The following is a 13508-nucleotide window of genomic DNA, read 5'->3' as shown; positions in this document are numbered from 1 at the left end:
AGAAAGTTTAAATAAGCGCATAATTAGCAACTAAACAAATAATAAAGAAAATTTAAATAAACCATCATGAGCTATTCCTTTGTTCCAAATATCATTTTGAACAGAAAAACCACTCTACCAATCACTGTGATTCATGCACGGAATGAAACGGATCGTCGGCTGTCAAAACATCTGAAATTCATAACCCCACTGCTCAGATTTAAAACAACGACGATCAATCTAATACGGTTCTTATTTAAGTTCAATTTTAGTTTTTTTAAAAACAATTTCAGGTTAACCAAAATGGTAGTATGAGGCCTTCATAGTTTTTTTTTGGGTGAAATGGACTAGTGCTACAGGCAGACTGTAGCAATTGTGCAAGCTTCCGCAGCAGAAAGGGGAAGTGCCCTCAAACTCAAGGCCCAAACCCTCGCAAACCCCGTGCTCGCTCACCAATCACCATGGCGTCCCTCCTGCGCCGCCGCCACCCCCACCCCTCCGCCGTCTCCGCCCACCTCCTCCGCCGCCTCTCCGCGCTCCCGGACGTCGATCCTTCGCCAGCCCCCGCCCCGCCCCGCCCGCGCGGCGGCCCGCGCCTCCATCATCGATCTCCAGCTCGCCGTCCGCGCGGAGACCGACCCGGACCGCGTCCACTCCCTCGTCGCCTCCGCGCTCTCCAGCCCCGACTACCACCGCCTCCACACCTCGCGTGACCTCTTCTCCCTCGCCGCCTCCCGCCTCGACCGCCTGCACCGCCCCGACCTCGCCGCCTCCCTCCTCGACCAGCTCCTCGCCTCCGCCCCGGTCACCCCCGGCCTCCTCGCGCGCGCCCTCTCCCTCTTCCCGGGCCCGGACGACGCCGTCCGTGCCTTCTCCTCCTCCGCCCCCGCCGCCCGCTCCGATGTCTCCCTCTCCGCCCTCCTCTCCGCGCTTCTCCGCGCGGGCCGCATCGACGACCTCAAGTCAACCTTCAAATCCGCCGAGTCCTCGCTCGGCGTCGCCCCTGGCCGCGCCTCCCACAACGTGCTCCTCCACGCTCTGGTCAAGAGCTCTGAGCTCCCCGCCGCCCGCAAGCTGCTCAATGAAATGGCCAAGAAGAAGTTTAAGCATCGCCCGCCCGCGGACATCATATCCTACAATACTCTCCTCGCTGGGTTCTCTGAGCAGGACGATGCCGAGGAGTTTGAGAAGCTGCTCAAGGAAATCAATGAGAACAAGCTGGAGCCAAACGTCGTCACGTACAATTGCCGGATGCGGTGGTTTGCAAGGAAGGGGGAAACCTTCAAGGGCGAGGAGCTGCTCGATGTGATGGAGTCAAAAGGCGTGCTGCCCAATTACGTTACTTACAATGCGCTTGTGCAGGGGTACTGCAAGGAGGGGAATGTCGGGGCCGCCATGCGAGTATTCAAGAGGATGAAGGTGATGAAGAGGCGGGAGGGGAGGAGTGACTTGGGAGTGTCGGTGCACTCGCAGACATATGTCCTGCTGTTTAAGAGTTTGGTCGAGAAGGAAAGGCTTGATGATGCACTGTGGCTTTGTAACAGCTGCTTTGCAATGAAGGCAGCCCCATCATTTGAGGCTGTCAAGGGTTTAGTCGAGGGGTTGGTGAAGGGAGGGAGGTCTGCAGAGGCGAAGGGTGTTGTTGCCAAGATGAACTTTCTTGTGAAAGGGGATGCTAAAGTTGCTTGGGAGAAGATTGCTGGTGAATTATCTCTTGAAGAGGGAGCACCAAGTTCAGATCCATGATTTGTTGGAGGCATGCAAGTCAGTTCTGATTTATTCAAGTGTTTTGGCCTTTGAATAACGTTGATGAAGAAGAAGGGCATTCACATGGGTTCTAGTATTGTCTTCATGTTATCATGGGCCTATCTTTCAAGGTCCAATAGTTAGATCAGAGTGTAATGTCTCTATAAGGCAGAATGGTCAGCGCCATTTCATAATCCCTTTTCTGTAGGAGCTTCTTCTATTTTGTTGCCTTTTGGTAATACTTAAAAAGATATTACATTTGTTGAAGTGCTAAGGGAATCATGATACTATCTACTATCTATCACTGTAACCGTTTGTTTAGTGTAATTCAGAATAGTTTTATGATAATGGTATGTTTCAAGCCTCAGTTGTTCTGCTTCGTTTTCCTTCTGAGAGGAAGGTAGTTGTACCAGTACTAGTTTGGTCATGCACTTGTACATTGTACAACCAGCACAGATTAAAAAAAAATCACAGCTTATACAGTCTTGGGAACAAACTCGAGTAACTGACATTGTTTGATAATTGATAGCATAAAGCATAAAATTACAAAGTACTGAGTATGTAGTGAACAGAAATCATCAAGACGCTATGCTTATGATATTCTTACAGTATATAATTATAGTCGCGAATTGCTATCCTTACACTGTATAATTATAATTGTGAAATGCTACCGTGCCATGTAAAGCTTGTTTGTGACCTTTCCATATATCTGGTAGTAACCTACTTGGATCTCCTTCAATTTCAGTTAATGCCCCGAACTAGCAGTCCTTCAAATGTGATGCCTGGGCCAAAAGCCAAGATCAATCCCCACTCTTCCCTTATTGCCCCTTTCTTCAATTCATCCCTCAAATACTCCAGCACATAGAAGACTGTGTTACTGCTCACATTCCCATAGTTCATCAGGGCCTTTCTACTGATCTTGAGTTTATCTGGCTCAAGTTGAAGACAAACCTCCAGCCTGTTCAATATTGCTGGTCCACCGGGATGCACAGCCCAAAATACATCATTGAACTCCTTTATCCCAACCTTGTCCATGAGTATCCTGCAGAAGCCTTCTATGCGGCTTTCAATCTTTTCAGGCAAATCACGCCCCAGTTTGAAGTTAATCCCTTCCTCTGAGATTTTGCCATCAATTACCTTGTCTGTCCCTGGTAGGAACTCCTGGGTTGAGAACTCAAGCTCCAAGAAAGGATCCTCTTCTGCTTTGATAGGGCTTGCTCCAATAATTGCAGCTGATGCACCATCACCAAACAGAGCAGCACCAACAAGGTCATAAGGACGATCAGGGCTTGGCGGCCGGAAGCCCAACACAGTTGTCTCCGCCGCTATTACAAGGACACGGCTCCCTGGGTTGTTCTCTGCAATGTCCTTGGCAGTGCGGAGGGCGGCAGCACCACCTGAGCAGCCAAGGAAGAGAAGGGATGTGCGCACTGTGTTTGGAGAGAGGCCAAGACGGGTTGCCAGGAAAAGATCACCCCCTGGGAGGCGAAGCTCGCTGGAGGAGATGTAGACCAGGTGGGTAATATCAGCTGCCGGACGGCCCCACTCACCAAGGGCGGCACGAGCTGCAGCAGCACCAAGTTCAAGCACCGCGGCATTGCAGATGTCAAGCCGTGGCGTCAATGTTGGAGTGCCTTCTGTCTTCAATTCTGGGTGTTCATCCAGGAGCTCCTTCGACATGACAGTGTACCTTGTCCTCACTGTTGTGGTCTTGCCTGTCAAATCAAATCACAGGGGAACCATTATACATACATTGGAGGGACTGATGCAAATTACTACTCCCTCAATTCGGAAATAAGTGTTGTGGGTTTAGTTCAAATTTGAACTAAAACCACGTCACTTATTTCCAAACGGAGGGAATACATAACAAATAAGTATAGTTTATAGTTTGTGATTATGTACTATTAACTCTTATTTGCTTAGCCCTCACCACAAACAGAAGGACAAAAACAAATGGTGTTCTAGTGTTCTTTTTTGAGGGGTGTCCTAGTGTTTCTCCTAGAGCAAAAAATAAGTACAATTGGAGAGTAATAATTCTAGTTGTGCATGCATGTTGTTTCTAGGTGGATTTTTTTTGGAGCGGTCAATGACTGTAGGCGAGTTTTCCTACAGTCTTTTCTTGTGGAATTTTGTTTCTAGGTGGAATTTTGTTGTGTTTCTCATCACACTAATTCCATTTTACACAATTTATATACTCTATAAAATAGGTTAGGTACTGCTGATTTTCTTAAGCTAAACTGTAACTGGGATTTAGTAATAATGACCATGTTAACATTTTATTTACCGAGTGGAGATTTGTCGCACTTTGCACCTATGATAACTGACAGTTATACTAAAGCATGGTAGATTCTGTAAACTAAGATGCTGCAACCAAATGGCAGTATTACTACAACTCACTAGTGTCAATGATCTCTTTACGGAGAATCAACTATTTTTGTTTTCGAAGTCGACAGAGAACAACTATTGTTGCCAACTTAAAACTCTCAGCCCGGGAAGCTGTTATATGTAAAACTACAAATGACATGAAGGAAGGGAACTCACAGAGGCGTTCGAGCTTGGCCCTGGTGGCGGGATCGTCGCAGCTGGTGTCCTGGAGGTAGGTCTCCACGAGCTTCTCCTGGGGTAGAACTTGTTCAGGGAGTCCCTTGCCGAGCGCGAGCAGCTTGGCCTTGCCCCCCAAGCCTTGGCTTCTGCCGTTGCCGCCTCCGCCAATGCTCCCGACTCCACCAAGGCCAGACATCGCTGCCTCACAGTCGCTCCTTGCTTCCTTCCGCTTCAGGTTTACAAGTTCTCCGCTCCTGTGATTTCGCTGTGTGCATGATGGGTGCTCCGCTTTAATAGGGGATGCTCGCCATGGGGCTGTTTGGGTTCAGGCTTGCAGGGAGCGGGTTGTTTGGTGTTAGGCCTGAGGGAACGACGGCATGAGTGTAAACTGAAAAGGATGGTAGGTTGTGGATTGGTCATCTGGTTTTCTTCCAGTTTTTGTGGAAGGGCGGCTCGGCGAAGGTTCGTTCTTCACACCCCCTTCTTTGGCTCGCCCATAGTTTTTGCCCATCTATTCGGTGTGATCTTTTTTCATGTGACCCCGTGCCCTGTTGTAAAAATGTCTCGTGCTTGTTTGTTTACCTGAAACGTGGTTGATGCTGGAGTCTGTGGGCAGGCAGACACACTTGCTCGTGAAATGTGGTTACAGTTTGTTACTAGTATGAGCAGTGACTCTTCACTTCTCTTCGGTGGGTATACTGTTTCTTGGAAATTGTCAGTTTTCAACATCACTACAAGGTTGTTCTGGAGCTGAAACCTGGAGGTTCTCTTCTGTTGCTGCTTGTGCCTGGGACGCCTAATACGCGGTCTGCGCGCAACTTGTGCCACCGTGCCAGGATTGTTATATGCACACACTCGGCGCCCAACTCAAGCCCGCGCGACACGGCTCCCTGGCTCCGACGATCCTTGCCCACACCGTGCGTGCGCTCTCTAGACGGCCTGTACCAAGCGGCACGGCTAGCATTGGCTTCAAAAACTGCCCAAGACGAGGTAGAATTGTTCGGTCACTCCCAACATCGCCACCTGTTTGACTGCAGCTGCATGCTTCCGTTTCTTATCTTTGGCGATACTCTGTATACTCGTCGTGAGCATCTGTTGCACACAGCAGTCTTCTACAGACAATGCGTAGCCTCACATCGCCGGTTTGCTCGACATGACCAGGACGAGGCCCGGTTGTGGGTGAAGAACAGGGGCTGTCGGACTAAACATGCTACTCCCGGGGATGTCTAGCTTCTTCTTCTTCTTTTTTTTTGAGAGAGAGAGGCTCCCACGGTATGCTTTACTGGTTGCAAAACATGATTACATCGTTCACAAGATATAAGTAAGGCAATAAAAAGCTAGGTGGTTCATCAACCCAAGTACAAGTAATTCCAGAAATATGGAGTTGACAGGGTGGAAGGAGAAATCCTTATGAACACCTACGAGAGACTGGAACGACAAATATTTAAATTGACGAAGTTACCACAAACATCTCGTGGTCAATGGAAACTTCATCTCCCGTCGCAAAAATGCTTGGAATAAATTTAGAAAAAATTGACATTCATACCAAGTCAGACAGTAAAACCTGAACGGATTAATTCCTTAATAAGGTCAGCACGATACATATAGCTCCCGCTTGCGCAGGAACAGAGGAAGGATCCTTTCATGAGTGGGTTGATTCCTTAAAATTCTAAAATCAACCAAGAGTTCCGAAAGAAATCCTAAAGTTTCAAGATACGGGTCTGCTTCTCCTCTAAGAGCAACTCAAACAGTTCCCCTAAAAATCTTCGCGTAAACCATAATTTTTAGAGGAAATTGTCTGGAAGCAACTTTTGTCAGTTCTCGTATAATTTTTGTGAGCATGAGGTGAGATTGAGGCTGATTTACGAAAATCTCTTTATTGTTTTTTTTGCCACGACTGTTAATTTAAAGATAGGGGAGTGTTTCCGTAAATGGAAGGATGACTAGAGCTTTGCTTCGTTCCTCTTGACTTTTCAAAATCACGCCAAGATCCTACTCCCTCCTTCCATCTATATAGGGCCTAATGCGTTTTTCAAGACGGTCTTTGACTATTGACAGGATTAATAGTACATGACATGCATAATGTGAAAATTATATCATTGAAATCTCCTTTCACATACGAATTTGATGGTATGCTTTGTGTAAGTTGCATGTCATATATTGTTGCTCTAACATTTGGTCAAAGTTAGCCTCGAAAAACGCATTAGGCCCTATATAGATGGAAGGAGGGAGTACTCCACCTTGGCCTTATCCAAACGTTGCGAGCTGCCAAGCGACTCCAACAGTCGAACTAGGTGGAGCAGTCGAGGTCGGCGCGAGCGAGCAACCAATGGAGGAGAAGCTGTCAGAGGCGTCGAAGCGGGCGGCCCCGTCGCCCATCCAGCAGCTCTCCCACCTCGCGCAGCGCGTCGGGGCCGTCAACCTCGCCGAGGGGTTCCCCGACTTCCCCGCGCCCGCCCACGTCAAGGCCGCCGCCGCCGCCGCCATCGCCGCCGACCTCAACCAGTACAGGTCCGCCTCCCGTGACTCCATCGCCACTGATTCAGTCACCCTATTGTGACGCGCGTTTGGATGGCTGGCTCAAGGCATGTGCAGGGAGTCTGCGACGTCCTCGCGGCGACCATGAAACGGGACCACGGCTTCGATGTCGACCCCCTCACGGACTTCGCCATCTGCTGCGGGCAATCCGAGGCCTTTGCCGCGGCAGTATTTGCAAGTAGTACCTCATGCAAACTACTACTAATGCTCATTCTGTACATATGATATGGGCTACTGAATCGTGGCAGCTCAAGGGGAATGCTGTACCTGGTGAATGTACTGATGCATATGCGGTTTCTGTTCCTGCAGTTATAGACCCAGGGGATGAGGTTCTCCTCTTTGACCCGGCTTACGAAACGTATCAAACATGCATTGAGCTGGCCCGGGGCGTCCCTGTATGTCTTTCGTCTGATCCAAAGTTTTATTTTCAGACATGAATGATGATGGTCTTCTGCTGACTAATTACGTGTTTGTGTAATTTAATTTATGTGCATGAAGGTGTATGTGCCATTGGATCCACCTTCTTGGACACTGGATGCGGATAAATTTCTGAAGTCGTTTACTAGTCGGACAAAGGCAGTGGTCTTAAATAGGTGAATAGTTCCCACTATTTTCGTGGATATACTGCTAACTTAGTAGATGCCACTGTTATGTTTATCCCTACGATGCTTACCTCTGTAAGTAGCACGAGTGATTTGCACTCATTGTACTAGTCATTTGGTTGAGTCCAACTGTGCTGTTTCAATTTGTGACATGGTTAAATCTCATTACTGCAGCCCACATAATCCAACAGGAAAGGTCTTTAGCAAGGAGGAATTGCTTATTATTTCTCAAGCTTGTCAGCAAATGGACTGCTTTGCAATAACTGACGAGGTAAATCTGCACGATCACGTGGACAGAAATAGCTTTTATAGTAGTTAAACATCTTCAGTAAATTCATTAATCCGTTTGTCTGTTTTTGAAACGAGTCTAAAATTATGGATATTCTAGGTTTATGAGTATATTACTTATGATGAGAACAAGCATATCTCTCTGGCTTCTCTTCCAGGAATGCAACAGAGGACAATCATCACATCCTCACTGTCAAAAACATACAGTGTAACTGGTGGGTTACTCAGTTACATAGCTAGGCTCATTGTACAGATTTACTCATAGTGTTGCTCATTGTACAGATATATTGAGTAACTGTGCAGATTTACCATGAATCTGTATGATGCAAGTGTAAATTTTGCTAGTGACGTGGGATGTTAACATTAGCTGTATAAACTGACTAGGTTGGAGAATTGGTTGGGCTTGTGCTGCAGCAAACATAGCCACAGCAATAAGAAATATCCATGTCAAACTGACAGATTCAGCTCCTGCACCATTCCAAGAAGCTGCATTGATTGCGCTAACCAGCACACCAGACTACTATGAGTCCCTTAAAAAAGTAAGGTTTCATGCTAACTGTTTATGATTAATGTCATTCTATCAAATTCAATTACCCATCGTCGTTTTAACTGTACTTACCTTGGAAAGGACTATGCAGAGAGAAGAGACTTCATTCTTCAGTTACTGAAAAATTATGGTTTCCACATTAGCTTCAAGCCACAAGGTTCAGTCTTTGTGTTTGCTGAGTTGCCCAAGTCCTGGCAAATTTCCGACGTGAGTTCCTTTTACATACTGAACTTTTGTTGAAATATGAGATCATGAATGAGAAAACACCACTATTATCTGATAATTCAACCACGTGGAGCAAACAATTGTTTATTAAATTGGGAGGTAAAGCAAGATATTATTGCACTGGCACTTGGTTTGCTTTATTAGTTACACTGGTCCCTCTGAAGACAAACTAATCCAGAACAGTTAACTGTCTATAGATTTTCAGATATTTTGGTACTAATAGTGTCACATTCATCAAGCTTTATTAGTTACCGACTCTTCAACATGTTGTTATTATCTCTAATTCTCTATCAAGGAAATGCTTTCGAAGTAACCAGTAGAGCACCAACACTCAACAACTGAGACCATTTCCCTGTGATGTCAATGCAGATAGATTTCGTGACGAACTTGATTAACAATGCTGGTGTGGCGGCAGTACCTGGTCGTGGCTTCTTCCACACAGATGCCGACGACCAAAGTTACCATCACCGTTATGTGAGGTTTGCTTTTTGCAAGAGCGATGAGACCCTCAAGGCTGCTGCCCAGAAGATGATGAAGCTGGTTAAAAGCAACGAAAAAGTGCCACATGACACACAAAGCTTTTGCGTGTCCAAGAAAGGAAGGTGAGACTCAGATCATAATACCCTCTGTGGCATTTCTTTTCACTGGAAATGCCTTCAATATCTCCTACCCCCCTGTCCAAAATAAGTGTTGTGGTTTTAGGCCAAATTAGAACTAAAACCATGACACTTGCTTTGGAACGGAGGGAGTAGCAGCGTTGTAAACACAGAAATTTGAGTTTTCACACACATTGTCATTTCAACACAGGAATGAACATGTTACCAAGTAAAGATGCTCGGAAACTACAGCCAAGGCAGTGTTGGAGCTGATCCTAGCTCCCTTCTTCCACATGGCTGCTTCACACAGTTTGCATAAGAACACATGAGGCATGAGTTTGGTGACGTGCTGTTTCACACAGCAAGCGTCTTTTCTCACTTTTATTCCCTTGGTTCAAAGTAAAAATGATTACAGTGCTTATATAGGCTCACGCACCCACAAAGCCACCCTCCACACTTGCCTAACTAACTCCATGCACTAACTAATCGCTAGCTACATTTGTGTAATTTTCTGATGGTATAACTTTTGTGATGTAAAACTTGTATTGCATTCATCGAATTGGTGATATAAGGATACACGTGGACCTTTCAAACTGGAAAGGAGGGAGTAGCTAATACTTCACAAGGGGGGTAGAAAATTAGAATATTGTACTCCCTCCGTTCCCAAATATAAGTCTTTTCTAGAGATTCCAACAAGTGACTACATATGAAGCAAAATGAGTGAATCGACACTCTAAAATATGTCTATATACATCCGTATGTTGTATTCCATTTAAAATATCTAAAAAGACTTATATTTAGGAACGGAGGGAGTATTAAGTAAGATGACATACTGTTGATAATAACATTCCCCTCACATTGTATTCATCGTCGGGGCTCGGTGCCGAAGATGCAATTGCAGTTTTTTTTCATTACTATCAGTGAGACTCATTCTTGAAGATCTATCCCATCTAACATCTCCCTCTACATTTTTTTGTCTATATTTGCAAATGAATAAACGGAGAGCAATATATATCTATAAGTCATGTAAAAGACTATCCATAATCTGATCATAAAGTAATAATAATTTGTCACATAGCAAAATCACACCATAAAGATTATGTCAGATCAGATGGATAATCATGTGATCTGTGTATTGAAGTATGGGAGAGAAGATGCTAAATATAATTGTTACAAACCCACCATTGTGATGGATGAAAACGGCATTGATAAATATGATGGTGATTAGGGGGTATATGTACGCGTCAAGGGACAAAGTAGGGCACCAGGGTGAGGCCCACACCCAGGGGTCTCCGTGTAGGTCCCACATAGCACCCATGGCTCTCCTTTGGCAGATGTTATCATCCATGTTTCTGGGACCAACATAATTTTGTTTTATGTTTATAAGAACTTCGTAAGTTCTCAAAAATCCTAGTCACGGAAACAAATATTGTCCTTTCTGATACTCTATTAATATGTTAAGTCAAAAAATTATTAAATTATAGATAATATGACAAGATGTAATATGGAAACTGAAGAAAATATGCCCTAGAGGCAATAATAAAGTCGTTATTTATATATTCTTATATCATGATAAATGTTTATTATTCATGCTAGAATTGTATTAACCGAAAATTTGATACATGTGTGAATACATAGACAAAACAAAGTGTCCCTAGTATGCCTCTACTTGACTAGCTCGTTAATCAAAGATGGTTAAGTTTCCTGATCATAGACATGTGTTGTCATTTGATGAACGGGATCCCATCATTAGGAAAATAATGTGATGGACAAGACCCATCTGTTAGCTTAGCATAATGATCATTAAGTTTTATTGCTATTGCTTTCTTCATGACTTATACATATTCCTTTGACTATGAGATTATGCAACTCTCGAATACCGGAGGAACACCTTGTGTGTTATCAAACGTCACAAGGTAACTGAGTGATTATAAAGATGCTCTACAGATGTCTCCGAAGGTGTTTGTTGGGTTGGCATAGATCGAGATTAGGGTTTATCACTCCGAGTATCGGAACCCCCCGGGGAAGTAATGGGCCTACATGGGCCATAGGGGAAAGAGAGGGGAGCCCATAAGGGGTGGCGCCCCCCCATGGGTTGTCCGAATTGGACAAGGGGAAGGGGGCGCGGCCCCCCTTTCCTTCCCCCTCCCACTCTCCTTCCCCCCCCCCCTACGAAAGAAGGAAGGAGGGGCGACTTGGATTAGGAGTCCTAGTCGGTTTCCCCCCATGGCGTGCCCCCTATGACCGGCCTCCTCCCTCTCCTCCTTTATATATGGGGACATGGGGCACGCCAAAGCACATCAATTGTTCTTAGCCGTGTGCGGTGCCCCCTCCACAGTTTATGTAACGACCCGAGACCGACGCTCCAGACGCCTTTCATGTTTTTCGTTGTCGCCGTGTGTTTTATTTGCTTGTTGCCTTTCATCATCGCATCATTCGCATTGCATCGACACTATGTTGCCGCCATTTTTCAAAACTTGCATTTGTTGGTAGTGCCGCTTCCCGTTTGTCTTTATTGATCGTTCCGAGATCAACCGGGTTTCTCGTTTCCCTCTTGTTTGACCACCTAACCTCTCTGCTCAGGTCTCACACCCCCTTGCGCGCGTTCGAAACTGCCCCGAACCTGACCCGCTCAGTCATCACCGTTGGATCCAGATCATCCTCAAACATCCCTAAAATATCTTCGGTTCTTTGTTAGACTCCCCTAAGCTATTTATTTCGGACTGTCCGATTTTGATCGAAGGGACCAAATCGCCAGCATCTAGTTCCCCTACCTATTTATAAGCAGACCGAACCCTAATCCGAGGAGTTGTCCCATCCATTCCCTCACCCGCCGCCGCCACCCACTCACCATCTACATCGGGATCCTCCCGATCCATCCAACCACCTACCTCCTCATCTTGCACACCCAGCCAGTCACCGCCCGATCCAGTCGGGGGCCTCGATCTGGGGCATCCCTAAGTGCCCTCCCTCATGCCCGAGCCACTGTCCAGGAGCTCCTCGAGCACCCGCGCTCGTCGCCGGTAGAGTCCACAGCCAGACTGTAACACCCCGGTAGTTAAGCTACAGTAACCACACACTAATGGTGCCACGCCATCGCAATTAATTATCTAAAATCTCAATTTGATCCAAATCGAATTCAAATTCAACTTTAAAATAAAGTCAAATTAATATTTCTTCAAGTGGAAAAACAAAAATGTTCGCTGAGTTGAAAATATTCACTAGCTAATTATAATGTAGGAGTTAACATTTTTCAAATATAAAAGAAACACCTCTAGATAAGAAACAGTACCAACACAACCCCCTTTAAGTCATTTTCGTTTAAAACAAAACACAAACAAATTCTAATAGCCCCCAAACTTTTTGGGGCAGTCCATAACATTGCCAAACATTTTTATGGCAGGTATCACGTTCAACAAAATTCATTTGGTACAGAAATGAATTGCAAAACAGGAGCAATAAAAAGTAAAAGAAAACAAAACTAAAGCCTACTGTGCTACTAGGCCTAATTAAACTACAGTGCAGCCCAACCCACGCACCCCAGCCTTTTGGTCCTCCTCTCGCTACAGGAGGAGGCCGAGGCACCATGGCCGCAAGCGCTCGACACCGCGCACTACAACACCGCGGGAGGATAAGGCTGCCACCGCGACTCCTCGGGCGACCCCCTCGAGATATTTTCCTCCCTCGCTCGCCCCTCTCCTCACATCCATCGATCGCTCCCCACCTTCCGGAGCGCCTTCGTCGCCGTCGCACCGTCGGTTCCACCATGGCCACCGGCGCCCCCCTGCGTCCCCGGGTTGTCCACGGGCCGCGTCTGCTACGACCTCATCTTCTGCACCAAGCAGTCGGAGCCAGGGAGTTCTACGTCGACCGGATCGACTACGTCGTCCACCTCGGGCTCCGGCGCACGCCACCATCGATCTGCACTACTTCGGCCCGCATATGCTTCCTCGAGCTCACGTTGACCTCACTGTGAGCCCCGCCCGCACCTCTGCATCGTTTTGTGCTCGAGCCCAAGCTTATGCGTGCCGACCATCGTCGCATGTAGTCTCGCCGACCGCGCTCCGCTACCGCCCCGACCTCGTCCGCCTTCGCCCACCGCGGCGGCGGCTGCTCCCACCGTGCCCCAGCTCGCGCCGGCCGAGCCCCAACGTGCGCGCCCGCAGCCGCTGCTCTCTGTGTGCTGTCGCGATTGCTCTTGCCGCTGCTTGGCCACTAGCTGCTGTTGTTCTCCTAGCTACTGCTGTGTGCTGCCCTGCTGCTGATGCTCTAGTCCTTGCTATTGCTCTACTTGCTGCCACGACCGCCGTGCTGCCGCTGCTCTATGTTTCTAAGCTACGGCTGTTGCTCTTGTGCTGCGTTGCGGCCGCCTACAGCTCCTAGCTGGCCATGGAGCTCGTGCTCCTTGAGCACAGCCGTGGTTAGGCCACTGCAAGTGGCCGG

At 46.9% G+C, this 13508-nt stretch overlaps 2 protein-coding genes and 1 pseudogene across 2 annotated transcripts; 2 read left to right on the top strand and 1 right to left on the bottom strand.

Annotated features, from left to right (window-relative positions):
• Window positions 1–425: 425 nt before the first annotated feature.
• Window positions 426–2092, top strand: LOC123046365 (pentatricopeptide repeat-containing protein At1g61870, mitochondrial-like; annotated as a pseudogene).
• A 130-nt stretch (window positions 2093–2222) lies between these two features.
• LOC123046372 (type III polyketide synthase A) lies at window positions 2223–4573 on the bottom strand. The gene is made up of 2 exons (XM_044469723.1): window positions 4267–4573; window positions 2223–3440 (listed from the first exon to the last, which is right to left on the bottom strand). The coding sequence occupies exons 1-2, from the start codon at window positions 4463–4465 to the stop codon at window positions 2467–2469; spliced, it is 1173 nt and encodes a 390-aa protein (XP_044325658.1). The 5' UTR covers window positions 4466–4573; the 3' UTR covers window positions 2223–2466.
• Window positions 4574–6483: 1910 nt separating this feature from the next.
• On the top strand, window positions 6484–9665 carry LOC123046356 (probable N-succinyldiaminopimelate aminotransferase DapC). Its single transcript, XM_044469707.1, has 10 exons — window positions 6484–6780; window positions 6855–6985; window positions 7117–7202; window positions 7306–7400; window positions 7584–7680; window positions 7798–7912; window positions 8082–8236; window positions 8326–8451; window positions 8839–9071; window positions 9277–9665. The coding sequence occupies exons 1-10, from the start codon at window positions 6488–6490 to the stop codon at window positions 9296–9298; spliced, it is 1353 nt and encodes a 450-aa protein (XP_044325642.1). The 5' UTR covers window positions 6484–6487; the 3' UTR covers window positions 9299–9665.
• Window positions 9666–13508: the final 3843 nt, after the last annotated feature.

The sequence above is a fragment of the Triticum aestivum genome, chromosome 1A (genome assembly GCF_018294505.1).
Source record: "Triticum aestivum cultivar Chinese Spring chromosome 1A, IWGSC CS RefSeq v2.1, whole genome shotgun sequence".
Lineage (NCBI taxonomy): Eukaryota > Viridiplantae > Streptophyta > Magnoliopsida > Poales > Poaceae > Triticum > Triticum aestivum.
This window is presented reverse-complemented; position numbering and strand designations above follow the sequence as displayed.

Bases quoted from the DNA above. Each gene is read 5' to 3' on its own strand.
- LOC123046372 (XM_044469723.1), bottom strand. From the start codon at position 4,465: ATGTCTGGCCTTGGTGGAGTCGGGAGCATTGGCGGAGGCGGCAACGGC. The intron at 3,441-4,266 runs GTGAGTTCCCTT...TTGATTTGACAG, and splicing joins GGCCAAGCTCGAACGCCTCT to GCAAGACCACAACAGTGAGG.
- LOC123046356 (XM_044469707.1), top strand. From the start codon at position 6,488: ATGGAAGGAGGGAGTACTCCACCTTGGCCTTATCCAAACGTTGCGAGC. The intron at 6,781-6,854 runs GTCCGCCTCCCG...GGCTGGCTCAAG, and splicing joins GCCGACCTCAACCAGTACAG to GCATGTGCAGGGAGTCTGCG. The intron at 7,203-7,305 runs GTATGTCTTTCG...ATGTGCATGAAG, and splicing joins AGCTGGCCCGGGGCGTCCCT to GTGTATGTGCCATTGGATCC.